The 27436-nt window shown below is 35.7% G+C and overlaps 1 protein-coding gene and 1 long non-coding RNA gene across 4 annotated transcripts; both read right to left on the reverse strand.

Annotated features, from left to right (window-relative positions):
* Positions 1-813: 813 nt before the first annotated feature.
* LOC109148656 (TMV resistance protein N-like) lies at positions 814-27436 on the reverse strand. The gene is made up of 6 exons (XM_019296391.1): positions 27004-27436; positions 20691-21798; positions 20284-20559; positions 19056-20159; positions 18733-18910; positions 814-833 (listed from the first exon to the last, which is right to left on the reverse strand). Exons 1-6 carry the CDS (start codon positions 27375-27377, stop codon positions 814-816), a joined length of 3060 nt encoding a protein of 1019 aa, XP_019151936.1. The 5' UTR covers positions 27378-27436.
* Positions 6303-9026, reverse strand: LOC109148759. Of its 3 annotated transcripts, XR_002048870.1 has the most exons (6): positions 8693-9025; positions 8478-8591; positions 7663-7798; positions 7303-7355; positions 7122-7204; positions 6303-6669 (listed from the first exon to the last, which is right to left on the reverse strand). It is a non-coding gene; the product is annotated as an uncharacterized LOC109148759 (long non-coding RNA). The 3 variants fall into 3 exon arrangements; XR_002048869.1 differs by having other exon boundaries at positions 7122-7355; positions 8478-8571; positions 8693-9026; XR_002048868.1 differs by having other exon boundaries at positions 7122-7355; positions 8693-9026.

The raw sequence follows: 27436 nt of genomic DNA on the forward strand, positions 1-27436 counted from the left end.
GCGCAATAACTAATGTGCACAAAAACTAAATAAATAAAGAATCAAAGAATCCATTAAACTTTACTGTATAAAAAGCTGCATGCGCTCGCTACATTTTCTAAAGGGGTTTTCTTTTACTCAATTATTTCAAAGATGACAATGAGTTTATAACTATTATATTGTGATCTAGTCCCACCAATAAAAGAAATAAAATAAAATAAAGGGAACTCCGTGGATACCCAATGGTGAAGAAAGTTATGGATTCAAAACTGGATCTGCAGTACGCAACTCAATAATGCACTATGCGCAATAACTAATGTGCAAAAAACTAAATAAATAAACACCGGCCTGAATTTTTTAGGGCATGATTAAAAGCTGTATAAAAGCCGCATGCGCTCGCTACATTTTCTAAAGGGGTTTTCTTTTACTCAATTATTTCAAAGATGACAATGAGTTTATGACTATTATATTGGCGATCTAGTCCCACCAATAAAAAAAAATTAAAAATTAAAAATTAAAAAAAAAAAAAGGAACTCCGTGGATAGCGCGCCATGGACGACGAAAGAATAAATAAAGTATTTGATTTTAATAAATGATACAAATACTATAAAAAGCTGTGCTTAATGAATGATGATACAGAACATATTACTATTTGAGAATTCTATTTGCACCACTCTAATTGCTATTTACACCACATATTTAATGAGTGTGATAACTTTTATGTGGTGTAAATAGAAAATTGCTATTTGCACCATCTTCATTAATTTTAGTTAAATATTATTTTTTAATAAATATTTATTATAAATGACACTTTTTCCCCTTAGATATATGCTTTTAACACCTTTTCCCTCTTACTTATTCATGTATCTACATTTGCCTCCTAGTTATATTAAAAGTGGCATGTTTTCTTCCTTTTTATGTTTGATAGACATTTTTACCCTTAAAACTAAATATTTCATTTATTTTTTCTTCTCCAACAAATTATTCTTCCAAAAAGTTGAACCCCAACCCTAAGGGCAAAGAAATTCTCCAACAAATTATTGTTTATATGTACGGATGGTCACGATTCAGTTCAAACAATTTTTTTTTTATTTTATTGCCAGTTCAAAATTTATTTATTTATTATAAATTTTATTTCTTATTTGTTTTAAAAAATAAATTTAATAATTATTTTATTGTATTTTATTTGTTCGATTCTGAATCGTAAGTGTTGGTTTTAGGGTTTTTGGGCCCAGGGAGGTCCAACACAACCTTAGTTGGTGGATTCACCTTTCAATAAAGCTTAAGAAGAATGCGGTAGCAAGAATGGCGTCTCTCTATTATCTGGGCATGGACTCGCCTGTTTTACATTCACGGAGGGCGGCCCTTTATATACTAGGCCCTCCTCTACCGAGTTAAAGCTCATTTAAAGGCTACTTTAAGACTACTTATGTTTTGGGCCGTTGAGTGGCGTTACCAGGCCGTCCAACGGCTCTCTCGAACTCTTAACGACTTGCTTGGTCGAGTCTCTTAACTGCGGCTATAAATGCTAGGCAACGGATCTCTGCCGAGTCGCCGCTTGGGCCTGGGCCGACTCCTGGGCTCGGCCCTGGCCTTGCTGGGCCCCATAAACCTCTTACCCACTGGGTCGTGCCTTAAATGCTCTGGGCTTCTTCCGCTACTTATGGACTCTATCTCTTGGGCTTTGTTCTTCTTGGGCTGGGGTCCCTACCCCATCAGTAAGCAAAGCCAAAGGGAGTTTTTTTTTTTTTTTTTTTTTTTTTTTTTTTTTTTTTTTTAATCTGCAATCACACGTGTTATATATTACTCTTCCGAACTTCATTCCAGTTAAAAATGGGGAAAAAGTATTGATTTCTTAGGCTTTCGCAGTCATATTGAAGTTGACAACCCATTACGTTCCAATGTCATTTTGGAGTGTGATTTTATATCTAAGATTATATTTGATTTCTCTCTTTTTGAGGAATGCACATCTTCATTAGAGGACATATATACTAGTAATCTACAATTACTTTGATTTAACATCAATTGGTTTTTATATAATTATTATATATAATATGATTAAGCCAACTATCATCATGTAATATGATGACATTTCAATTACCATTTCAAATAAATGGTCATAGGTCCGAACCTTGGAAGTGGAGCTTAGATTCTTAGGGTTAAAAATGTTGAAGAAAATATAGAACAAATATAACTAATTGTGAATGCACAACACAACTTTATTTTCTTATACTTACGATTCAGAATCGAAAAAAATGAAATAAAATAAAATAATTATTGAATTTATATTATTTTAAAAATAAGAAATAGAATTTATAATAAATAAATAAATAAATTCTGAATTGGCAATAAAATAAAAAAAATGTTCGAAGCGAACCATAATCATCCGTACATATAAACAATAATTTGTTGGAGAAGAAAAAATAAATGAAATATTTAGTTTTAAGGGTAAAAATGTTCACCTAACATAAAATGGAGAAAATATGCCACTTTTAATATAATTGAGGGAGCAAATGTGGATAAACAAATAACTGAGAGGAAAAAAGTGCTATAATCATATAACTCAGAGGGAAAAAGTGTACAATTTTCCCTTAACCGGAAACTTTTAATTCGATTGATATAGTGTCCGGTTCAATTAGAATCGAACCGTGGTCATCCCTACGTATACGCAATAATTTGTTAGAGAAGAAAAATAAATAAAATGTTTACTTTAAGGGTACGAAATGTCAATTTAATATATCAGGGGGGAAATCGTCACTTTTAGAATAATTGAAGGGCTAATATGCTAACATGAATAATTCAGGGGTAAAAAGTACTATAAGTATATAACTTATGAGAAAAAAAGTACAATTTTCTCTTAATTAAATTTTAAATTAAAAAATTATTAATTACACCTCATAAATGAGGTTTGACCAAGGTGGTGCAAATAGCAAAATGAACTTTCATTTGGCTATTTACACCATCTATGTAATTATTGAAAGTTTTCACCTTTTTACAATTTCAAGATACTTTATACCTACTTTTGCCCAAAGGGTGGTACAAATAACAACACCCTACTATTTTCAAATAAAGTATTTGCCATGAATGATACACAATGTGGGTGTTTGGTAAATGATTATTAGCTGATTATGTTAGTGAGTTTGAGTAGTTGATATCATTAGTTGATTGAGTTAGTAAGTTTGACTAGTTGATAGCATTAGCGGATGGTAGAAAAATGTTTGGTAAATTAGTTGTTAGCTGTGTTAGAAATAATTTATTCCTAACATTGATTCATATAATAAAGGTTGTAATTTCATAAGGTACTCATTGTGATGATTAGTGAAGTGTAAAGGAGAAATTAATGGGTAAAATTCTCTTCCTCTCACTCTGTTAAAATTTAAGTTTATAAGGGTTAAAAGATGTATGTTGAAAAAGGTTATGGGTTTCTGAAGTTTCACATTCCTAAAGAGATTTCTATTCCTAAAAGGAGGTTTTCCATTCATCTTGAAAGATGGTTTCTCATCACGTACATCTATAAGTACCCAGGAAAACTCTAGATATCAAGGAAGTTTACCAGTCTCCAATATCATTAGGAGGTGATTAAGGCATACACATCAAAGAGGTGATGCATTTTTTATTTATTCAATTTAGAGATTACATCTCTAATGTAATCAAGTAAGTTTATCTTTATTTCTGTTTAATTAAAAATCCATGTTCACGAACATTGTTTAGATATCAAGGAAGTTTACCAGTCTCTAATATCATCAGGAGGTGATTAAGGCATACACATCAGAGAGGTGATGCATTTTTTATTTATTCAATTTAGAGATTACATCTCTAATGTAATCAAGTAAGTTTATCTTTATTTCTGTTTAATTAAAAATCCATGTTCATGAACATTGTTTAGTTGATTAATTTGATTTACATGCGATTCATTGTTAATTGTGTTTCATTCAAGTTATAGCGCATAAAGGTTTAATTTACAAGCTAATTAATGACTTTCTCAAAAAGCTGATAGAAAAAGCTACTTTGAACAACTTTTTGAATTTTAACATTTTGAAGCAATAAGTTGTTACAAAAAGCTAATTAATCAAACACTCATATTGATTGTTTAATAAGTCAAAACAACTAATATTGGTCAAATAAGTCAAAATTGGCTTATATGCTAACTATTTTACCAAACAGGGCCAATATATTATAGAGTACTATTTTCATCTACTTTTATGCATGGGTGTTAGTGAACAGTGCTTTCGATAAATTACTCGTGTTTGTGTTCGGTAAACGTTCATTTATATTTGTTTATTAAGGTAAATGAATATAAATGAACAAATTTTAGAGCTCGTTTAATAAATGAACAGAGTCTGAACATTTGTATGCTCGTTTGCTAAGAGCTTGTGAATGTGTTCGTTAGTGTTCGTTTAAAAATAGTTATGAACATGTTTGTTAAGTGTACTGTTCATTTAATAATTTTCACAAACATGCTCGTTTAGTATTTGTTTAAGATGTTAGACATGTATGACCTAGGAGCCAATATTTATTTTTGGACATTGTATTCTAATTAAATAAATAGAATAAATAGATATTTTTATTTATTTTTTTGGCTTAATTAATATTAGATATTATTCCATACAATCTTCTTAATTCTTCATTTAAGAGTTAAGAATAATATGAGTGACGAATTGAAGAATATATTAATGAACTATTGTAAAAATGTTCCTAGTCATAGAAATTTTAATTAGGCATTAGAATTCTGACAAGACTAGCACATTGTCCTTCTTATGGTGAGTCTTATGTCATTCCGTATGAGATAGGGAGAGTGAACATGTGGATGATTGTTAGAGGACAAGTCATTGAATAATGACTGACTACAACGTACCGCATGGTGTTTACCTACGTGGCTACGTGTCATTATTAGTATGTTGTATGTTACCAGTATGCAATAGTCCTTTGACTTGAGACTACATGGTTGTCTGGTAAATATGGTGGACTAGTGTTTTCCAGTACGCGTCTTTTGCTTCGTTACGAGGCTATAAGTCTATTTGGTGGCCTAGTTCAGTATTGTACGGAGACATGTGTGCGTTCAATAGAGGATCCACGGCCTTGAGGTAACAAGGTTTTTCGAGTCTATTTAATAATCTTACAACGAGAATCTCTGGCTAGAGTATAATGAAGTTAGAGTTTAGGTTAAGAATATTGAATAGATATTTTAAACTAGGTTTATGGGTTTGACCAAGTTTGACGATGACCTTTACCTGGTTCAGAACAAGTGTTGTGTGGAAGGATTATTGCAAGTCATTTGTAACGGAAATGTTCATTATCTACAAATCTAATAAGAGCCAATAATGTTAGGCCCTTAACTAGAACAAAAAAAAAATGTTGGTGTAATTGTTTCTTCAAATAAATGATTCATATTATTTTAATTTTAGTATTTTTATGATTTTCTTTATTTACCCTCTATTATATCATTTTCTTCCCTTAGATAACCCTGGATTCCATTACTATAAACTTGAGTAACCGAATATTCCGTTAACTATTTATTATTCTTAATTTACTCATTAGTTTCTATAAGAAAGGTCTGAGGTTCGAACCCATCCCAATCAGAGTTGGCATAATTGTTAAACATATACTACGAATATGTTAAAATATATACGGAGTATTACAAAAATAAATAGAATATAAAATTTAACATAAACTTTGTTCAAATAATTAGCCCGACTAAATACAAAGCATTCAAAGTTGAACATCAAAGATTATAAATCATGAACTTTGAAAATCATTTTCTTGCATTTTTTTAAAAATACAAATTTATGTTAAGTTTTTTTTTTTTTTTTTTTCCGTTTAATTAATCTTCTTTTGATTATTTAGAACAAAACTCAATATTACAATTATGCTTTTTGCATTATTGGATTTATTTAGGTCATTATGGTATTAATATTTTTGTATGTATTTTTTATAACGGTATAATTATGCATTACTTTATAAATATTATAGTATTATTTTTTATCAAACAAAATTTATCTTTATGAAAACTTTTAAAGAAATTTGTAAGTTAATTTTTACTATATCATTATAATAATATATATTGTAACCATATATTTCGAATTATTTATTATCATCATCTATTGACAGCAGTTGTAGTAATTGCCATTGACAAACTCCCAAAACAATTTGTCTCAACAACAAATGAAAATTAATAAAATCAATAACTTCAATGATGTGGATAAAAAGTATGTACGCCACTTTATTACTCTTATTAAATTAAATAAATTGGTAGCTACAACAAAAAAATAACACACATCTCACAACACATGAAACATGTTGGGGAAAACTACCACTACCAAATATCAATAGGCGCTTGTAAGATAAATAGTTTATAGTTCAACTAAGATCTCAATCATATACACAGCAAGACAAATATAAAACTTCTTACACCATAATCTCATTGCATGATGATGTCTTACCACCAGTAACCTAATTGCACATGACACACTACCAATAAAACAAAAAAACAAAAGATGACATGTACTGGAGATGAAGACAATAACAATGCTACCCAATACTTAAGTATGCTATTTAATCAATACTACTTAAGTATGCTCGCTGCACCCAAATAAGCCTTCAAATCCAACATTGCTTCAATGGCTTTGATCAATGCATAATCCACAGCCTTCTACTTCAATGACTTTGATTAAGTGTAGATGATGTGTATACCTGCAAATGCAATTAATTTAATATGATGGCTTTGATCAGCATTTCTAAAGTTTCTAGCAAAAATGACCAACAACTGTTTCTCATGCTGCAATTGGTGTGAGGGCTGTAGCTATAGACCACCAAACTACAATCATATAAACAAATATAAAGAAATGGTCATTTTATTACATGAGTAGAAAGGGGAAGACAGACAGAACCTTATTGTCAGCCCATATTCCCCCCTGCAATATGCATATAACCCAAAAAAAAAAAAAAAAAAACATACACCAAAATAAAAATGTAAGGTAAATAAATGCATAATAGCATTCAGTATACTAGTAAAACCGAATCAAAACAGAATTTCTTAAATGCCATAATCATATAAAGAAATGATCATTTTATTACCTACAGTCTTGTTTCAGAAAAAGTAACTTATATGGGTATGAAGAAAAGTAAATAAAAATGGCAATTACCTCCTGCAATATTTACTTCAAGGGCCGGAGACAATTTTGATTTGGGTGGATATCCTGGAGTGAAAATGCATGTGGGCGTTTTTCTGGAACATCATAGAACAATGACCCTTCAAGACAATAGTAATATGTATAGCACAACCTCATAAAATTCCCCAAAGATTGCAAAGATTAACACACTCACTTTTGGTTGTCAACAATGACATATGTGAATGGTGTGTTTCCTCCTTTGGACACCTGAATTGAAAAGCAATACATTGCCACTATTGATAACTTGAAGTTCCCAAAATATTTATCTCAAAGAAACCAAATTTTTAATCCAAAGGACAAACAATAAGATCTCCAGCTTTATTCATATATATACATAGTTGGATAAGCAATAATGTTTACATTCTTCTTAAATCCTCAACATATTATTAATCAAACTTCCATTTCAGCAACCACATTAAATTAAAGAGCATAAGCATAAACACTCATCTCTTAATTTTAGTTATAGGATGTCACGATATAAAGTTCACCAATTAACTAAAGGGGGAGCACTTACAGGCAGAATCAGAGGGAGAAAGAAAAAACCCTTTCTTCTTCTCCTCCTCTTCTCCCAATAGACCTTACTTTGATGCTTTTGATGAATGTAAGTTCTCCCAATAGACCTTACTTTCTACACTTCTCCACCACTGTTTCTGAGTTAATCGCATGTGTTGAGTGTATTAAGCCAAATATAGTGAGGAACAAATATTAGCTGTACAATAAATCATTTACCAAATATGGTCCATGATCTTAGTTCACAAGACAGAAAAGAACCGTTAATGTATAACACTGAGCATTAGAAACATACATTCATAAAAGGTTGAACTCGATAGGGGAAAGATTCTAGTCTCCCGCCCTTCCTTGAAACAACTTTCAATAGATATAAAAAAAAACAAACATAATTACATTGTTCTGTGTCATAGATGATAACGATTTTAGTAAAATGGCTAAAAGTCTTAAGATCCAGCATCCATTAAACCAATCCAAAAATGTCCATGAATTAAAAAACAATTTATGAAAGAACTAGCAAAATTGAAGCAAAAAACACAGATTTTAAGAAAATTTTAGAATTCAAAGCCAATATCACTTATCTAAATAATTATTAAATAATTTTACAGTAAATTACACTTATCTAAATTACTAAATAAATGGTTCATAGTCTTCACAAAACACAATAAATGACATATAGTACTAACTACTAAAATCACATTCACAGTGATAAATCACAATACTCTGTCTTCACAAACATACACTAAAATACTAAATAAAAGTCATAGCCACATGCCTATTGCCCATACTGCCATAGCCAAATTGCCAAATTGTCAATCTTACCATAGTTCATTAGGAAAAAAAATAAACATGCTTCCACAGTTCCACATACTGCTAATCTGCCGCACCACTAAATAAACATACTGCCAATCTGCCACTAAATAAAAATCTTCCAATCTGTGTGAATTTTTTTTTATATGAATCAAACTATCAAAGTGAACAAATTACAATTTACAGATACTCAAATAGAAATTATAAAATTAATATTAGTAACTTACCCTTAAGAGTTGGAACTTGGAAGAAGTGAAGAACCCAAAATCGGAACAAGTCTGAGGACTGAGATGGGTGAGGGCGTGAGGCGGTGAGCGGCGAGCCGGCAACTGGGGGGCGTGAGTGAAAGCTGCGCGATTTAGGGTTCGATTGTTCGAGAGGGGTAGTGAGGGTTGAGCCGTGAGGCAGTCTAGGCGTCTAGCAGTGACTCGGTGTGCTATGATTCTATGAGGATTGAGGGTGTGAGAGTGAAAGCTTCGCGATTTAGGATTTTAGGGTTCGAGAGTGAGAACTGAGAGAGGGGCAGAGTTTTAGGGTTGCAAATAGAGGTTGTCTGCCAAACTTCTATTTTTCCCCTCCAAAGTTTTATATTTCCCGCTTCTCTATTTAGTGTCTACTATTCCAGTATTCCTCTATTTTTTTCCTAAAGTTTTTAAATTTCCGTCCAACATTGTTGTTCGACGGAAGTTAAACTAGCTATCATTTTTAATTTCTCCCAATATATACTGACCAACACTAAAGGTTGGACAAAATTTCCTTCCAACACTGGACGTTGGACGGAATTTCCGTCCAACATTCGCGCGTTGGACGGAATGTCCGTCCAACTTTCCGTCAATCCATCTTTTACAATCGAAAGTTGAGATTTTTATTAAAATACCGACCAAATTATAGTTGGACGGAAATGTTGAACGGAAAACGCGAGATTTCCAGCAGTGTAATAAGACTTAGAGAAATTTCAACCAAAAGTAGTATTTATTTAGACTATTGCTTTAAGACTAAGTATTTAAAGTAACGTTATTACAAAGTTGCAAACATTTATTTTAGTGACAATTATAATAATTCTCTCATATATTATCTTGCATTTATATACTTTGAATTACCGATTTAAATAAACAAATTCATCATTCAATTACCTATGCATTAACATCTCCTATATAATATTGCATTGATATATGACTATGAAGTACTTATTTAAAAATAATTATTGGGCATTATCCCATTCGCGCAATGCGCGTAAAAAACTAGTAATATATATACGTATATTCATTGTCAACTAAGTAGTTATGACATATTGTTAGGTGACACTAATGACTTACAAGTTATTTAATAATGAGTTATTAAATATTACTCGTTGCTAGTTAGACTAGGAGCCTAGAAAGTCACACACTAATGATTCGTGGAAATGCAGGGAACTTTAAAAGAAATCGATAAAGAGTTATCGATATTAAATTAATAAATTAATAGTAGATTACAGAATTAATTCAATATTTGGTAATATTGGGCTTTTAAAGGCTTGCATCTTTGGACCAAAATAAACCAAGCTATATAAATAAGCATTTCCCATTCCTTAAAGTGAATTGAGAGAATTGAAAAAGAGATTTTCGAAAGAAAGAGATAACAATTTTTCACGTAAAATCTTTGGGAGTTCTCGCTTGTCCGGCCGGTAGTCGGACTAAAGACTGAACAATTGGACAGCTCAAGGTTTTTGATTCTGCCAAAGCACGCTTCAAGGGTAAAATCATTGGAAAATTGTAATTTGTGACCATCCATAATATGCTAATTATCAATATCACTCCTGAATTATTAATGATGTAAATGTCGCCCCTCGATTTTTAAAACGGTACATATACTGCCCCTCCCATAATGTAAATGTTGCCTCTCAATTTTCCTCCCGTACGGTACTGGAGGAGCAATATGTGTACCGTTTGAAAAATTGAGGGGCAACATTTCCACCACTGATAATTCTGGACTGACATTGATAATTGACATATTATGGAGTGACATAAATTATAGTTTTCCCTAAAATCATTAAACCTCATCTTTAACGTAGAATCTCGAAAAAGCGATTGATGCTTCACCTGCGCATATGTATGTTTTCTAACATAAGACTGTTCACGAATAGACTCATTTAAGTGCTATATATATATATATATATATATATATTATTCTTTTAATTATACGATACAACTTTAGTTTAGCCTATTTTTTTAATAGTCGTTATGTTGTTTGTTTGGTTATTGTTTTGAACATAAATTATTTCTTGTTCACGAACAAATTATGATCATGAACTTGTACATGTGTTTGTTTAATTTGTTTAGTATTCATGAATGTGTAACGAACACGTTCGTGAATGTTAATGAACACTAACGAACACTTAATTAAGAAAAGATTAAGTTACCTACGTATCTTATCAAAATTTCAATAAGAATCAAAACACACGTAGTTCTTTTACCATTCTTTTTTGTCTTTTCTTTAGTCAGTTTAGTCTATTTCAATAGCAGCGGTTGTTGTATCATCATCATCATCATCATCATTATTATTATTATTATTATTATTATTATTATTATTATTATTGATAATCAATTTAAGAAATTTTTGAATTCGATTGTATGTTCATTGATTATATTTTCTTTATGTATAATATACTCTATTTTTGTGACAATCAATATTTATTTTTTATTTTTTTGCAATGCATTAATTTATTTATGATTTATAAAAATATATTTTTGTAAAAAATTATAAATAATGTGTTAATGAAAGTTATGGAATGTTTGTAAGGGTGTATTCAATTGAGATTTTTAATGACTTTTGTAGATTTTTAATATAAAAAAGTTTTTAAAAGTCTATAAATGTATGTCTTATGAATTTTTATAGAATCTTACAAAGTTTAGGAAATTTAAAAGATTCTAAGACAATCTATAAAAAATTTACAAAAGTAAGTTAAAATCTATCACTTTAAAATTTTTGAAAGACTTTAACAAGGCGTTTGGTTGGAGAGGGGGGATTACGTGGGAAAGGAATTGCAATTCCATGGGAGATGAATTACTGGGAATAAAGTGAAATTTAAATTTCAGTATTTGGTTTACATGAATATAATTACTGGGAATTTCAATTCGAATGTTTGGTACACATGGGAATTGAAAGGGAATAAGTATTATAAAGTCAAAAATGTCCATTATTGTTGTTAGGCATTAATTTTAGGTTAAAAAAGGAAGGGTAATTTTGACTCATCACTATCTTTTTTGCCCAGGAATTAAAAATCCAGGGGGGCGGGGGGCATGAAATTTTAATTCCATGAAAATGGGAGAATTGCAATTCTATGGAATTGCAATTCCTTTCAACCAAACAAGGAAATTTTGTGGCCTTTGAAATTAGGTGTGAATTAAGTGAGAAGGGAATTTAAATTCCCTTCAACCAAACGCCCTGTTAAAAGTCTTGATTGAATACACATGATTCAAACCTTAGGCAAAGTTTTCTGTGGACAATGGTCCACTGTGGACCCAAAACGATATTGTTTCGGTGTTTATTTTAAAAAGAAATCGTTATTGGGCAAATTAATTATATCGTGCACTAGGGCACACAATGTATTATGCGTCCTAAGAGTTATGTGTATTATGTTATGAGTTTATGTGTATTATGTTAAAAGTTTGTGTATTATGTTAAGAGTTCATGTGTATTATGTTAAGAGTTTATGTGTATTATGTATTATGTTAGATTATGCGTATTATGTTAGGAGTTTATGTGTATTCTATTATACAATTATTTACATACAAAATAGGGAATTTTGAAGATGCACAATGCATTGTGCGCCCTGTGCACGATATAACAGTTGTCGTTACTGTATGCTCAGATGTTATCTTCGTCTTGTTGAAATGGAAAGCATGAACTGAGAATATGTATTGAATATTGAAGAAGATGATACAGAGATGAGGAACGATCACATGCTTATATAGACAGAAGATCATAATAGCGGTTATAACAGAATTGGAGTGTAGAATTACAAAGATGCCCTCTCGTCTCTTCATCCTCCTCAGCTGTTGTGTTGTTACCTTCCTTCAACATCCCCCCGTAAGCTGGAGCATGCAAGTCTTGGATGCCCAGCTTAGAGTTGAAGGTTTGAAACAAAGTAGTAGGGAGGGGTTTGGTAAAGCCATTAGCAATTTGGCTCGCAGAAGGGATGGACATAAGCTTTATCAAGCCTTGAGATACTTTCTCCCTAACGAGGTGGCAATCGATTTCGATGTGCTTCATCCGCTCGTGAAAAACATGATTTTCGGCGATTGCAACCGCATATTTATTGTCACAAAACACCAGGCTTCTTCATCACCACATGTAAGTCGTTTAGCAGAAAAGTGATCCATTGTATCTCGCAAGTAGCAGCAGCTAAGGCATGGTATTCTGCCTCAGAGGAGGACCTGGAGATGGTTGCTTGTTTCTTCGATTTCGAGGAAATTAAAGCAGCACCAAGGAATATACAAAACCCGGTGACAGATTTTCTTGTTTCAGAACAAGACGCCCAGTCTGAATCGGAGAATACACTGACTTGCAAGTCACCTCCTTTAGGATAGAATAAGCCCTGTCCAGGATCACCTTTGATATAACACAGCACTCGGTGAGCAGCAATCAAGTGCTTGTCTGTTGGTGCATCACCGAATTGACTGAGTTGGTGGACAGCGTAAGTGATATCTGAGAGCCTAGTAGCGGTGAGGTATAACAAACGGCCTACCAATCTTCTATAACTGCCGGCCTCACTAAGAAGAGTTCCATCACCATGCTTTAGAGATTGTCCTGGTAACATAGGAGTGGCTACTGCCTTGCATTCCAGAAATCCTGCCTCTGCAAGTATGTCAAGCGCATACTTGCGTTGGCACAAGTTTAAACCGAGGTCATTTGTGTTGGCTTCAATGCCCAGAAAATAGCCTAGTTCACCCAAGTCCTTGATTTTAAAAACATTATCAAGGAAGCCTTTTAGATCATTAATCAACTGCAAATCTGGGCTGGTCACAAGAATATCGTCTACATATACCAAAACAGCAAGGAAAGTGGCAATATCACCCTTGGTGAACAAAGATGGATCAGACTTGGATAGAACAAAACCCATCCGTAACAAGTCTGCACTGAGCTTAGCATTCCACTGTCGACTGGCTTGTTTAAGCCCATATAACGACCACAACAGTCTACACACTTGGTTTGGTTTATTTGCTTGGAAACCAGGTGGTAAAGACATGTAAACTTCCTCCGATAGATCACCGTGTAGGAAGGCATTATTGATGTCTAACTGATGGATGTGCCACCTTCGAGCAGAAGCAATATCCATGAATGTTCGGATAGTGGTTAGTCTTGCAACAGGGGAAAAGGTTTCAATATAGTCAATCCCCAATTTTTGTGTATAGCCTTTGGCTACAAGCCTTGCCTTGTATCTTTCTATGAATCCATCTGTGCTTAGTTTAATTTTGTAGACCCATTTACACCCTATAGGAACTTTGCCAACCGGAAGATCAGTCAACTCCCAGGTATTGTTGTCTTGTAACGCTTTTATCTCTGTGTTCATTGCCTGCCTTCAACAGGTGTGTTTGATAGCTTGAGTGTAGGTCTTTGGTTCATTAATGGAAGTGACAGCAATTGAGAAAACTTTATGAGATGGAGAGAGAGCGTCGAAGGAAATAACCTTGGACAGATGATGAGGAGATGATCCTCTGGTCATGGCTGCCTCACAGAAATAGTCATGAAGTTTATTGGGGATGCGGCGACATCTGTTCGAGCGCCTAGGTTGTTCTGGAATAATGGGAGCCTCTTGACTATCACAGTTCATCCCTGCTTCCTCAGAATTCTCATTAACAATGCTGCTAGAGTCATTATGCACAAAGATCTGGGGTGAACTGTGGCCAGAATCATTAATTGTATCATCTTGTGTTCCATGCTCTTCATGGTGTTCATCAACTGTGTAAGGAATAGAAGTATTGACTGGAATGATGGGCAGATGAGGACCTTCCGGAGGGTGCTTGAAATCATCAGAACCTGCTTTAGAGAAAGGAAATTGCAACTCATAAAATCGCACATCTCTGGAGACAAATGTGGACTTGTCTTGGAGATCATACAACAAGTAACCTTTAATGTGAGCTGGCATGCCAAGGAAAATAGACTTCCTGCTTCTTGGAGCCAACTTGTGTCTTTGGTGAGGCAAGGTGGATGTATAGCAAAGGCAACCAAACACCCTCATGGCATTGAGGTCCGGTTCCTTCCCATACAAGCGGCAGTAAGGATTAGACCATTGAATAACTGGTGAGGGTAGTCAATTTATGAGAAAGACAGCATGTAGGACGCAATACCCCCAAAACTCAAGAGGAAGGGAAGCTTGAAAACGAATGGCCCTTGCCACCGTTAGTATATGTTGGTGTTTGTGTTCTACAACGACATTCTGTTGTGGCGTGTACACGCAAGATTTTTGATGAATGATGCCCTTTTCTGCAAAGAAATCGGTCATATTGAACTCAAGACTGTTATAAGTCCGAATAACTTTGATTAATGCTCCAAATTGTGTGTGAATTAGAGCATGGAATTTCTTATGAATTGCCTAGCATCTGACTTGTGCTTCATTAAGTGGAGCCAAGTAAACCTGGAGTAATCATCAACCATGGTTAGAAAATAGTGTTCACCATGCATTGAACTAACCAGGAATGGTCCCCAAATATCACCGTGGATCAAATCAAAACATGTTTTTGAGGTGGTAGTACTCAGAGGGAATGGGGAACGCTTGTGTTTAGCTAGGTGACAAATGTCACAAACCATTTCTTTAGCAACAGACAGTTTAACATCTTTCAAAGTATGAAGTTTGTTTATAGGGAAATGCCCTAGTCTTTGAGGCCAAACTCTAGTATCATTACAATGTATAGAAAAACTTTTGTGAGAGGCAGCAGGTTTCTGAGGTGGTTCCAATAGTAAGTATAATCATGAGTACCCTGAATTGTGCATTGTCCAGAAAGAAAAGTTAGTTCACAACATGCATCTTGTAGGAGTTTACTGACAGAAATTATATTAAATTTGAAAGATGGTATATGGAGAGAGCATCCTTCAACCATAGCTCATTGTTAAGTCTAACATCTCCTATAAGTTTGACAGCTATGCCTTCTCCAGTAGGCAAATTGACTTTAGCTCCACAAACATCACGGTAGTTATCAAAGAATTCAAGAGCACAGATTATATGATCCGTAGCCCCAGAGTCAACAATCCAAGTGGTATCACACAACGATACATAATTAATATGGATTTTAGGGCACTTGCCTTCATCTGCTGAATTGGTTTCTTTGAATTCTGGAATTAATGTGACAACAGCAATAGAGTTCGTGGCATGTGACTGTGTGTTAGATTGGTTTTGAATGAAGGAGATGAGCTTCTGTAGTTGGTCAGGAGAAACTCCAAGTTCTCCCATATTGTTCGTTATAGCTGTTGTACTCATTTGCTGCTTTCCTTTTGATTTGAATCCCGGTATCCACCCTGGTGGATAACCGTGTTTTTTGTAACACTTATCAACGGTATTCCCGTTCATTCCACAAAATGTGCATTTCGCTCCCTTGCCTCCATTGTTGTTTCGTCTCATATTGTATGAATTCATAGCAGCCATAGCCTCATCATTAAGGTTCTGGCTATGATTGACTGCATTTACCTGGACAATTTCTATGTTGCTTGCACTCAAATTCATCAAGCTAATCTGCCTTTCCAGTTTCTCCGTCATAACGAAGACCTTGTAGACCTCCGACAAAGGATCGAGAATGAGGACGTTGAACTTCAAGCTTGCATAATCATCATTGAGTACTTGGAGGAATCGGATGACACGATCTGTGTCACGCTCCTTCCTGATCTCATCAACGAGATCACACCTGCATCTCGGATCACACTTACAGACTGGAAGTGGTCGCTATGCATTCATCTCCTCCCACAAGGTTTTGCACTTCGTATAATAGTCATTCATAGATAAGTTGTTCTGTTTTAGACCGTAGATTTCGTTTTGCAGAGTCGAGATCTTCTGTGCATCGCGTTGTGGGAATCTCCTCTTGAGATCCTCCCAAGCGTCTTTTGCATTGTATAGGTGCATGATGCTTCCAGCTATGGAGGAGTGCACCGATCTGAAGATCCAAGAGCATATCATCAGATTGCATCTTCTCTAAGCTCCATACAGATTCTGATCACGATTTGGCGCTGGGACGCTTCCTTCAATGAAGCACCACTTGTTCTTTACTTCAAGTGCTATTCGCATGGAGATACTCCATGTAGCGTAGTTGGAGCTTCCAATCAACGGAGGAGATACAAGAACTGTGCTAGGATTATCAGTAGGGCCGAAGAAAAGAGGATTCTCCATATCTTCTAAACTGGAGTTTCTGTGAGATTCAGGACCGGAATTCCTCTGCGGAATTGCGGTTGAAGCTGTTTGATCCGGCGACTCAGCGATCGGAGGTGTCGGTTGCGCTTGCGAATTCATTTCGCCGGTGACTGCTGCTGCGTATGAGCCCCTAGAGAGCTTTGATACCATGTGGAAATGGAAAGCATGAACTGAGAATATGTATTGACAATTGAAGAAGATGATACAGAGATGATGAGGAACGATCACATGCTTATATAGGCTCTGTTTGGTAAAATGGATGTTAGCGGTTAGCTGATTGTGTTAATTAGAGAGAATAAATAATTGATAACATTAGTTGATTGTAGAAAAGTGTTTGGTAAATTAGCTGATAGTTGTTTGGTATAATTTCTTTTCTAAAAAAACTAATTGAAAAGTTGCATGGAGTAGCTTTTTGAATTTTAGCATTTTGGAGTTGCAAAAAGCTAATTAACCAAACATTTATATTGATAATTTAACTAAATCAAACAATTAATAGTGGCTTTAAAAAAAAAACAATTAATAGTGATCAAATAAGTTAAAATTGACCTATAGGCTAATTTTTTTACCAAACAGGGCCATAGATAGAAGATCATAATAGCGGTTATAACATAATTGGAGTGTAGAATTACAAAGATGCCCTCTCGTCTCTTCATCCTCCTCAGCTGCTGTGTTGTTACCTTCCTTCAACACGTCTATCACCTTTTTAAAATTATTCTCTGCCCGGCGTTCTCTGTCCACACTTTAAGTTTTAAGCGAGATGAATGACCCAGATTAAACTGCACAACCGCACCAGAACCTAATTATATTTATATATATATATATATGCTTCTATAGAGCAGTACATATCTCACTACCTTGCCATGAGAATGCATCAATTTTGGGTGCAAAATTAACATTTACTTCATGGACAATGATTGAGGTCTAACACATTTGTTGCCCTCACATGATGATTGTGCAATTTTTGAGTTTGATTCTTCTTGCAAACTCTTTCCAATGGGCCGGGTAATCTATCTATCATGCATTTTTAACAAAGGTTATGTAATAATCAGGTAAATCATATTACAAAAATGATATAATCTTTTATATATATGTTTTTAAATGAGCATTGAACTTTTCAGTCCTGAAACTTTGAAAAAAATATATTCTAAATTCAAGATTTTGGAGTCCTTAAACTTAGTACATTGCTTTCATAATCTGTGATATAAAGATGATTGATGTGGACTTTATTCAATTTAGGTCATTTATAAAGTTTTAGTGTTCTTAAAAAGAAAAATGTAAAATTCATGGAGGTCTCAATATTATTTACATACAACCTCCATTATCTTCACTATTGTAAGATTAATAAGAATTCAGCATGAGTCATGTCCATAAAGTTTGTGACTTTATTTCATTTTTATGTGCTTTATATATGTGTTCATAAATTAGTTGACAACGTAGCACTCATTTGTAATCAAATATTAAAGAATTGTCTTAAATAGTGTTACATGAGGGAATTGAACATTAGAAAGAATGTTTTAAAAACAAGTGTGCAGCATCACTCATTTTTACATAATCATACTTGGTGGAGATCGACAATGTTATTTTGTATCATCAGTGTTTTAACATCATCCTCGTACACAAGGCGCATTCCAATACCCGTGTATGCCGATTTGGAAGGACCAGAAACTTCAATTTGACACCATTCATTACAAGCACTAACAAAGGGACATTCATTACAAAAATCAAAGGAAGGCATATAGGACAGGCAAGTGACCTCAGATTTCATGTACTGTTTAACCCCATTAAAGCCCATAGATGTGATAATAGATGATCGACGACCATCACGAGTTGTGGGAGAGATTTGGAGATTAATTCCATATGTTTTAGTTATCCTGTTAAAAATCCTTGAACCTGGAGTAGTTATCAAGTTAGAAACCACACAGAATGTAAATCCTATGAATTTGTTATTGTACCAATTTTGAGGCAAGCTAACTGATAGTGAATTTCCCAAATTCTTATACGTAAACCACTCAGGAAACACCATGCCTGGAAAGTAGACACTAATGCCGTGTTTTGGGTTTGATAGTCCCTGTGCCACCCACAATACGTGCAATTAATAGTTTAATTTTTTTGTGTGAAACATGCATCCATATACAACTAATTAAAAAGCTAGCTAGCTTTAATTTATGCGGGCATGCATGATAAGGATGCATGGATTGTAATGAGTTACGTACCTTGAGCAGGTGTTGCCATATTGCATCAACTATGTGACCGTAACGTGGATCCTCAGGGAGTTGAGCACATTTAGTGAATGAAACACGTCTCAACTTTGGGTATTTAGTCAACGAATTTATGTTGCGGCCTTCTAAGCTGGGGCATTCATCTGCATAAACCTCTATTATACTAGATGGAAGCTCTGGAAAACTTTGAAGCCTCCCACATCCCACTAGATAAAGTTCCCTAAGTTGAGTGAGGTTGACAAAGGATTCAGCTGGGATACAACCAAACTTCTTGTTGCTAAGATTCAGTACTTTCAAACAATGAAGCTGTCCAAGATCACCAAGAATAATGCCTCCATCTAGCATACTACAATCACTAAGATCCAGCATTTGCAGTGAAGATAACCTAGATAGAGAAGGAAACGGTGAAGCCTTGATATATTGAAAAGTTCCTGCTGGCAGCAGCCTAGAGAGGAAGAATGAACAGCTCTTTTGTAATGGAGAAGCCAAAGGTTTGCATGCATGAAATGATAAAATCTTGATTTTCTTGAGAAGTGAAATGGAGGATGGTAGCTCTTGGATTGCTGTCTTGTCACAATACAGCTTTTCTAAGCATTTTATTTCTCCCAATTCATCTGGTAATTTCTCAAACTTGGAACAACCAGAGAGAATCACAGCTTTCAGACCTTTCAAACTACAAATGCTACTTGGAAGGCTTGCAAGATGCTTACAATTGCTTACATCTATTAACTTCAAGTTTGTGAGGCACTCGATTGATAATGGCACTTCTCTTATAGCAGTAGCCTCAGCATGTACTTCTAACAAGCAAGCCATAGGAGCTGCAATTTTTGGAAAATTTTCGAGTTTCAAGCAGCCTGATAGTATTAGCATCTCAAGCTTTTCTAAATGAATGCTTTCGGGGAGCCTCTTCAGATTTACACAATTCTTAAGGTTAAGTGAAACAAGGTTCTTGAGAAATCCAACAGAAGCATGGATCTCTACCAAACTTGTACAATGTTCTAGAATCAATGTTTCAAGATTTGGGATTCCTGTGAAATCTGGAGTCCTAATTAGTTTCTGAGAGTGGCTCAGATTCATGAATTTCAAATTGTCCAGGACCTGTATGTACAAGTGAGACATATATAAAAGAAAAACAATAATATGAATAAAATTAAAGCAAAGAGAGATTATATCAGAGACAAATAACAAATAAATAAATAAATAGTTAGATAGATAGATATACCTTGAATCCTTTCCAAAGTTGTATGACACGACTATATTGCATTTTAAGACAAACAAGTTTTTGTCCCTGGAAAGTAGCAGGCAAAGTTTTTGAAGGATATCCGTGCCAATCTAGCCACCTTAACTCGCCAGGGAGAAAATTAGGGGCATGAGAAGCATTTGCATTGTGAAATTTGAGAAGTCTTAGCTTGGCCATGTGTGTGAAGGCCTCACTACTAACTTTCACATCTGTTGCAACCTTCAAGTTGAATGCTATACCTTGGATATTTTCTGTACCCTGAGAATATAATATTTCACAAGTAAACAATTAAATTCTTAAAAATGAAATGTATAAATTAATCAAATTATGGGATTCGATTGATGCATATCTATATGATTTGTTGTTTACATATACTATACTATACGTACCTCACTTCCTATAAGTAGTTGAGAAATATCCTGAGGTAGCCACAACCTGCTATATCTTTTTGGATCATCTGAAGCTTCTTGGCGAACAATAGACCACCCCATTTCTTGTATTAATTGATGCATCAAAACACGACCTTCTGAAATAGTTATTAGAGATTTCTCCCTGAGAACCTTTATGCCAATGTCAGAGTAGAAGTTGAAACTATTAAGTATTCTTGTTATGGATGTTCTCTTCTTCCCATTAAAGAAGCATGCAATGTCTAAGAAAACCCTTTGTGTATTTTTGTTGAGACTAATGAAACTTAATTTAAGTTTCTCGAAAATCTCATCTTCTGGGATTTCCTTAAGTCGGGCAACTTCACTTCTCCATTCATCAATATCTCTACCATATAGGAGGGATCCAAAAACTTCAAGAGCCAAAGGAAGGCCTCCAGCATAGTGTACCACATGAGCTTCGAGCTCCTCAAATTCCTTGGTAGGAAGCAGCGGCAGTTGTTTATTAAATGCATGCTGCCTAAAGAGTTGAAAGCTTTCAGCTTCCTCTAGCACACTCATTTTATAGTATTTCATAATCTTCACTTTATGGCTAATAAGCAAGTGCTTATCCTTGGTTGTTATGATGATTCTACTTCCAACATCGAACCAATCGCTGTTTCCAGCCAATGATTCCAATTGATCCCTGTGATCAACATCATCAAGAACAATAAGCACTCTTTTGCATTGTAGCCTTTGACGTATCATCATTTTTCCTTCAAACACATTGTCTATTTTCAAATCTTTTACTGAAAGAATCTTAGATAGAAGTTTCTGTTGCAAGTGCACCACACCATGCTTGCCCGACTCGCTTCTAACTTCATGAATAAAACTACAACCTTCGAATTCTTTTGAGATCTTGTCATACATAGCTCTTGCAATAGTTGTTTTTCCAATCCCGCTCATCCCATGTATTCCAACAAAGCGAACATCACTAGACCCCATGCCTATCAGTGGATACAATTTTTGTATACGAGGCTCCATCCTAACCAGTTTTGGATCATCAATTGACCTCATTGAACCCAATTTAGTAACGATATCTTCAACAATTTTCTGGATGAACTTTGCTTCATGTCTATATACATCACAATAAAACACAGTATGTACAAGTCATAAATTAATTAAAGACACAAATTAATGCACGTTTTTTAGTTGGATGGCTTCACCTCTAAACATAAGCATAGCATTCAACTTCATGTGGGTAAAGTTCAAAAACATTTATCCATACTAATATCATATGAAAAAAGTCATTGTCTAACTTGTCTTCTTTATTCAGTTTGCATATTGAAAACATGACTTGATAAGACCCAAATCACCCAACTCAAACTGATTTTTGATTTAGACTCCTTGAAAACCTGGAAAATGATTTTTAAAAAATGACTCAGTTTTCGTAAAATATTTTAATTTTTTAGTATAGTGTTTGGTTAAAGGTTAGAAAATTGTCTTAAAATATTTTAATTTTTTAGTATAGTGTTTGGTTAAAGGTTAGAAAATTGTCTTTTTTTTTTTTTTTTTTTTCTATTTGACTGAGAGTTAAGAAATTGCATTTTTTGATGGTGGTTGCTAGACCTTTGCTCACTGCGCACAAGGAACCCCCCTCACTGCCGCTGGTCATTTTTCTAAACTTTTACCTCTATGACCAGTTGATCTGCCCATGCGGGTATATAATCTAGTTCTCTAACCAATGAGCCACAACGAACATATAGACTTTAGGTTATTTATATTAGGACTATATTATTCATATTAGACTAGGACTATATTATTCGTGTTAGACTAGGATTCTATCTACCATCTCTATATATCCGCTCCTTGTACTCTCAGACATTATTATGGAATACAACACAATTATATTCTCATCTAGTATCAGTTAGCTAGGGTTTTCCTTTCCAACATCCATGTTCGTAGCAGTAGCCGATGGCATCGAACCAAGATACACCGTATGAGAAGCAGTCCAGTCAACGACGTGGCATTGATGATCCGTGTGAAATTTGTAAACGTTTTGGTCACACGGGAGCCAATTGTTTTTGGCGCTATGATGATCCTTGTCAAATTTGCAAACGTTTTGGTCACACGGGAGCCAATTGTTTTTGGCGCTATGATGATCCTTGTCAAATTTGTAAATGTTTTGGTCACATGGGAGCCAACTGTTTTCGGCGTTATTCAGGGGCTCCGGGTTTTCAGGCTAATGTGGCCGTCTCTAGTGATAATGGTGATTCCAACGGTCCTCATCAGTGGTTCCCTGACACTGGTGCTACAAATCATGCTACGCCTGATTCTTCTTTGATGACTTCTGAGACACGTTATGATGGCCCGGAGACTCTGCGAGTCGGCAATGGTACAGGTTTGCCTATTGTTAATGTTGGTTCCACTTCGTTAGCTACTGATTCTAGGTCTTTTAAGTTACATGATGTTTTACATGTCCCTGGTCTCTCTTCTTCTCTATTTTCTGTCCAGCGTTTTGCAAAAGACAATAATGTTTTCTTTGAGTTTCACCCCCTTTGTTTCTATGTGAAGGGCATTTTGACCAGGAAGGTTCTTTTTAAGGGCATGCGTCTGGGCCCTGGGGGTCTCTACACATGGCATGCGTCCTCCTCAGCTTTTGCTGTGTTTGTTGCTGCGTGATCCTCTTGCGTTTGGCACATGCGGTTGGGGCATCCTCATTCTCGAGTCTTACGTAAAATTTTAACGTCTTCGTCTATTGGTACATTTAATTCTAGTGATCTTCCCAATGTCTATTCCTCTTGTGAATTGGAAAAATCCTCTCATTTTCCTTTGACTCGTGTCAAAACTACCAGTACGCATCCTTTGGAATTAATTTATTAAGATATTTGGGGCCCGACGCCATTACTTTCTGCGTCTGGCTATAAATATTTTGTGTTGTTTGTGGATGATTACACTCGTTATATATGGTATTATCCCATGCGTGCAAAATCTGATTTGTATGCTATATTTGATAAGTTTCGGTCACTCGTTGAACGTTCTTTTTCTCGCAAGATTATTTTCCTTTCAATCTGATTTAGGGGGAGAATATAAAAAGCTTGGTTCCAATCTTGCTTCGCTTGGTATTCGCCACAGGCAATCCTGTGCGTATACTCACGAGCAAAATGGTCGAGTAGAACGCAGACATCGTCATGTTGTTGAGACAGGGCTGTCTTTAATGGCTCAAGCATCTGTCTTGTCTCGTTTTTGGGACTATGCTTTTGAAACTGCTGTGTATCTAATTAATAAAATGCCGACTCGTGTTCTGTCTGATGAGTCCCCTCACTTCCGTTTACATTGATCTCCCCCGCCCTACTATTACTTGCGAGTGTTTGGCTGTTTGTGCTTTCCTGTCCTACGTCCTTATAATCGCAATAAACTCCAGTTTCGTTCATCTCCATGTGTCTTTCTAGGCTATCCTCCGTCTTATCGTGGCTATCGTTGTTTGGACACTAACACTAACAAGGTTTTTATTTGTCGCCACGTGCGATTCAATGAGACTGTGTTTCCCTTTGTTTCTCCTATTGCCTCGCAGGTTGCTACACCGCATTCCGAACCGTGGGCTACTACACCAATTGTGACGGGCCAAGGAAGTGATGTCTCGACCACGGTTACTGATGGCGCTCGACAGATTCACGAGCCCATGGCGGCTTCTGGCGGTGATGCCGGTCACGGTCACGAGTAGTCCGCATCGATTGAGCGGACTGTCTCGGACCAGCAGGTTGAGCAGTGCGGCAGACCGCGCGGACGTCCTCGACGTGTTACTCCGCCTCCTCGGTCACATAGCATGAACACTCGCATCTCCGACCTGCATCAACATGTTGCCTTAACAACTATTTCCACTATATTGTCTGAGCCTACTTGTTACTCTCAGGCGGTCAAGTTTCCTAAGTGGCGTGATGCAATGAACGCGGAGTTCAATGCCTTGGTACATAATCATACATGGCGTCTCGTTCCATCTCAACCACGTATGAATGTTGTTGGTTGAAAGTGGGTTTTCAGAACCAAACGGAAGGCCGATGGTTCAATAGACCGTCATAAAGCAAGGTTAGTAGCCAAGGGTTTTAATCAGCTAGGTTGCTGGAGAGGACTTTTTTGAGACCTTTAGTCCTGTGGTTAAGCCCACTACGGTTTGTCTTCTCTTATCTTTAGCCGTATCTCGTGGGTGGTCTATTCGCCAGTTGGACATTCACAATGCCTTTTTAAATGGCGAGCTAGCTGAAACTGTTTACATGTGACAGCCACCTACTAGTTATGAGGATAAGGCGTTACCTAATCATGTATGTTTGCTTAAAAAAGCTCTATACGGTCTCAAACAGGCTCCACATGCATGGTTCACAAGGCTACATGATTTTCTTGTCTCTGTGGGCTTCTCGCCTTCTAAGACGGATGTGTCTCTTTTTATCTATTCTCGTAACAATATTTGTCTTTATTTCTTGGTGTATGTTGATGACATTTTAATTATGGATTCTGACTCATATCGTGTTACTGCTCTTATTGATAAATTAGCACTTGAATTTAAGGTTCGTGATATGGGTGTGCCTTCTTTTTTCTTGGAAATAGAAACTGTCCCGTTATCTGGCGGTATGCTTTTATCCCAACAACGGTACATGAAGGATATTCTCAAACGTGCTGGCATGGTGGACTGCAAGCCAGTAATCACGCCTGTCTCTTCTGCGAAAATCACAAACGACGTGGTCGTTCCCTATGTCGATCCAACACAATACAGGAGTCTTCCTGGTGCTCTCCAGTATCTTACGGTAACTCGTCCGAATCTATCCTATCTTGTTAATCTATTGTGTCAACATATGCATGCTCCCACTACTACAGACTGGGCCTCTTTAAAGAGAGTCCTGCGGTATGTCAAAGGCACCCTGAATTTTGGCATGCATATTTCTCGGTCTACATCTATGGATATTCACGCATATTCTGACTCAGATTGGGCTGGCGATCCGAATGACCGCAAATCTACTAGTGGCTTTGCTGTGTTTTTGGACAGTAATCTTATATCTTGGGTTTGTCGGAAGCAACGGACTGTGGCACGCTCTTCGACTGAAGCAGAATACAAGGGACTCGCTGATGTATCTGCAGAAGTTACATGGCTCGTTTCTCTGTTACATGAAATCGGCATCCCGCCTGCGTCTCCTCCTCGACTATGGCGTGATAATTTGGGAGCTACTTATTTATGTGCCAATCCAGTGTTTCATGCCCTCACGAAGCACATTGAGATTGACTATCATTTTATTCGCGATAAAGTAGCCAAAAAGGAGTTAGAAGTGCACTTTATTTCAACCAAGGATCAACTAGCGGATATTTTCACAAAGTCTCTGTCGTCTCTTCGTTTTAACTCTCTCCGTGACTAGAGATGACCACGGTTCGGTTCAAATCGTAGGTTCGAACCGGAACCGTGACTGTGCAAACCGGAACCGTTCAAGGTTCCGGTTCCGGTTCTTAACCGGAACCTATAAGGTTCCGGTTAAGGTTTGTAAAATCTTGGAACCGGAACCGGCGGTTCCGGTTTCAAACCGAAAAAAATTAAATATTATAGTGTATTTTTTAATTTTTTTTAATAATTCCGGTTAGAACCGGCGGTTCCAACCGGAACCGGAACCTTACTATAAGGTTCCGGTTCCGGTTTCGCCATCCACAGAACCGGAACCGGAACCGGCGATTCCGAATCGGAACCGGAACCGTGGTCACCCCTATCCGTGACAAGCTCAATGTTTTGGCTAGCCAACCTTGTGATTGAGGGAGAGTATTAGTACTATATTATTCATATTAGACTAGAACTATATTATTCGTGTTAGACTAAGATTTTATCTAGCATCTCTATATATTCACCCCTATACTTTCAGACATTATTATGGAATACAACACAATTATATTCTCATCATGTACCCATTTTCAGTGTTGTCCAGATCCCAACATAACAAATTGGATACATTCTCCAATTTGTAGTGTTACTTTAAAATTGATATTTTACTACTAAAATGTAAAATTTTACTGGAAATCCCAACAGAAAATTAAAAATGGATCAAACTTGAATTAATTGGCTTATACATTTGACATCAATAAGAAAAGAATAATTGATATTATTTATGGTAACATTGAGATATGTCATACAATTTATATTAAAATCTCTATAACATAATATATGCAATATAATAATCATAAATAATCATTTGATCGAAAACAAAACAATTGATTTTCTTTTTATGAAATAATATTTAATAGAAAAAAGAAATTGAATTTTAAAAATAAATTTCATTTGTGTGTGGGGGGTTTAGAGGGGAAGATTTACCCATTTTCAGTGTTGTTCTGATCCCAACCTGACAAATTGGATACATCATCCAACACTTTCCTCCATTTCTTCACCTTTTCTCCTTCTTTCTCAAACCTCTTTTCGTGTCCTTCAAAGGCTTCTCCATACTTTTCCTTCTGTTTCCTCACAGTCGACGGATCCACGCCATAGAAAATGGGAACAACCATTTGACCTTTCACCTCCATGATTTTCACTAGTTCCTCCAAACACCATGTGGAATCAGCATAGTGCTCGGAGAAGACGACCACCGCCATGGACGATTCTTCGATTGCCTTCTCAAGTGCGGGCGAGATGGACTTTCCCCTTTCCAGCTTCTCGTCGTCTTTGAAAGTGTAAATCCCTCTGTGCTGCATCGCACTGTAGAGATGGTCAACGAAGTTCTTGCGGACGTCTTTCTCCTCTGAAACTCAAG

The sequence above is a fragment of the Ipomoea nil genome, unplaced genomic scaffold, assembly GCF_001879475.1.
Source record: "Ipomoea nil cultivar Tokyo-kokei standard unplaced genomic scaffold, Asagao_1.1 scaffold2144, whole genome shotgun sequence".
Classification (NCBI taxonomy): domain Eukaryota; kingdom Viridiplantae; phylum Streptophyta; class Magnoliopsida; order Solanales; family Convolvulaceae; genus Ipomoea; species Ipomoea nil.

Bases quoted from the DNA above. Each gene is read 5' to 3' on its own strand.
- LOC109148656 (XM_019296391.1), bottom strand. From the start codon at position 27,377: ATGCAGCACAGAGGGATTTACACTTTCAAAGACGACGAGAAGCTGGAA. The intron at 18,911-19,055 runs GTACGTAACTCA...TGGGTGGCACAG, and splicing joins TATGGCAACACCTGCTCAAG to GGACTATCAAACCCAAAACA. The intron at 834-18,732 runs GTTCAAGGATTT...TACATGAATAAG, and splicing joins TAACTTGATAACTACTCCAG to TAAGAGGGAAAAGGTGTTAA.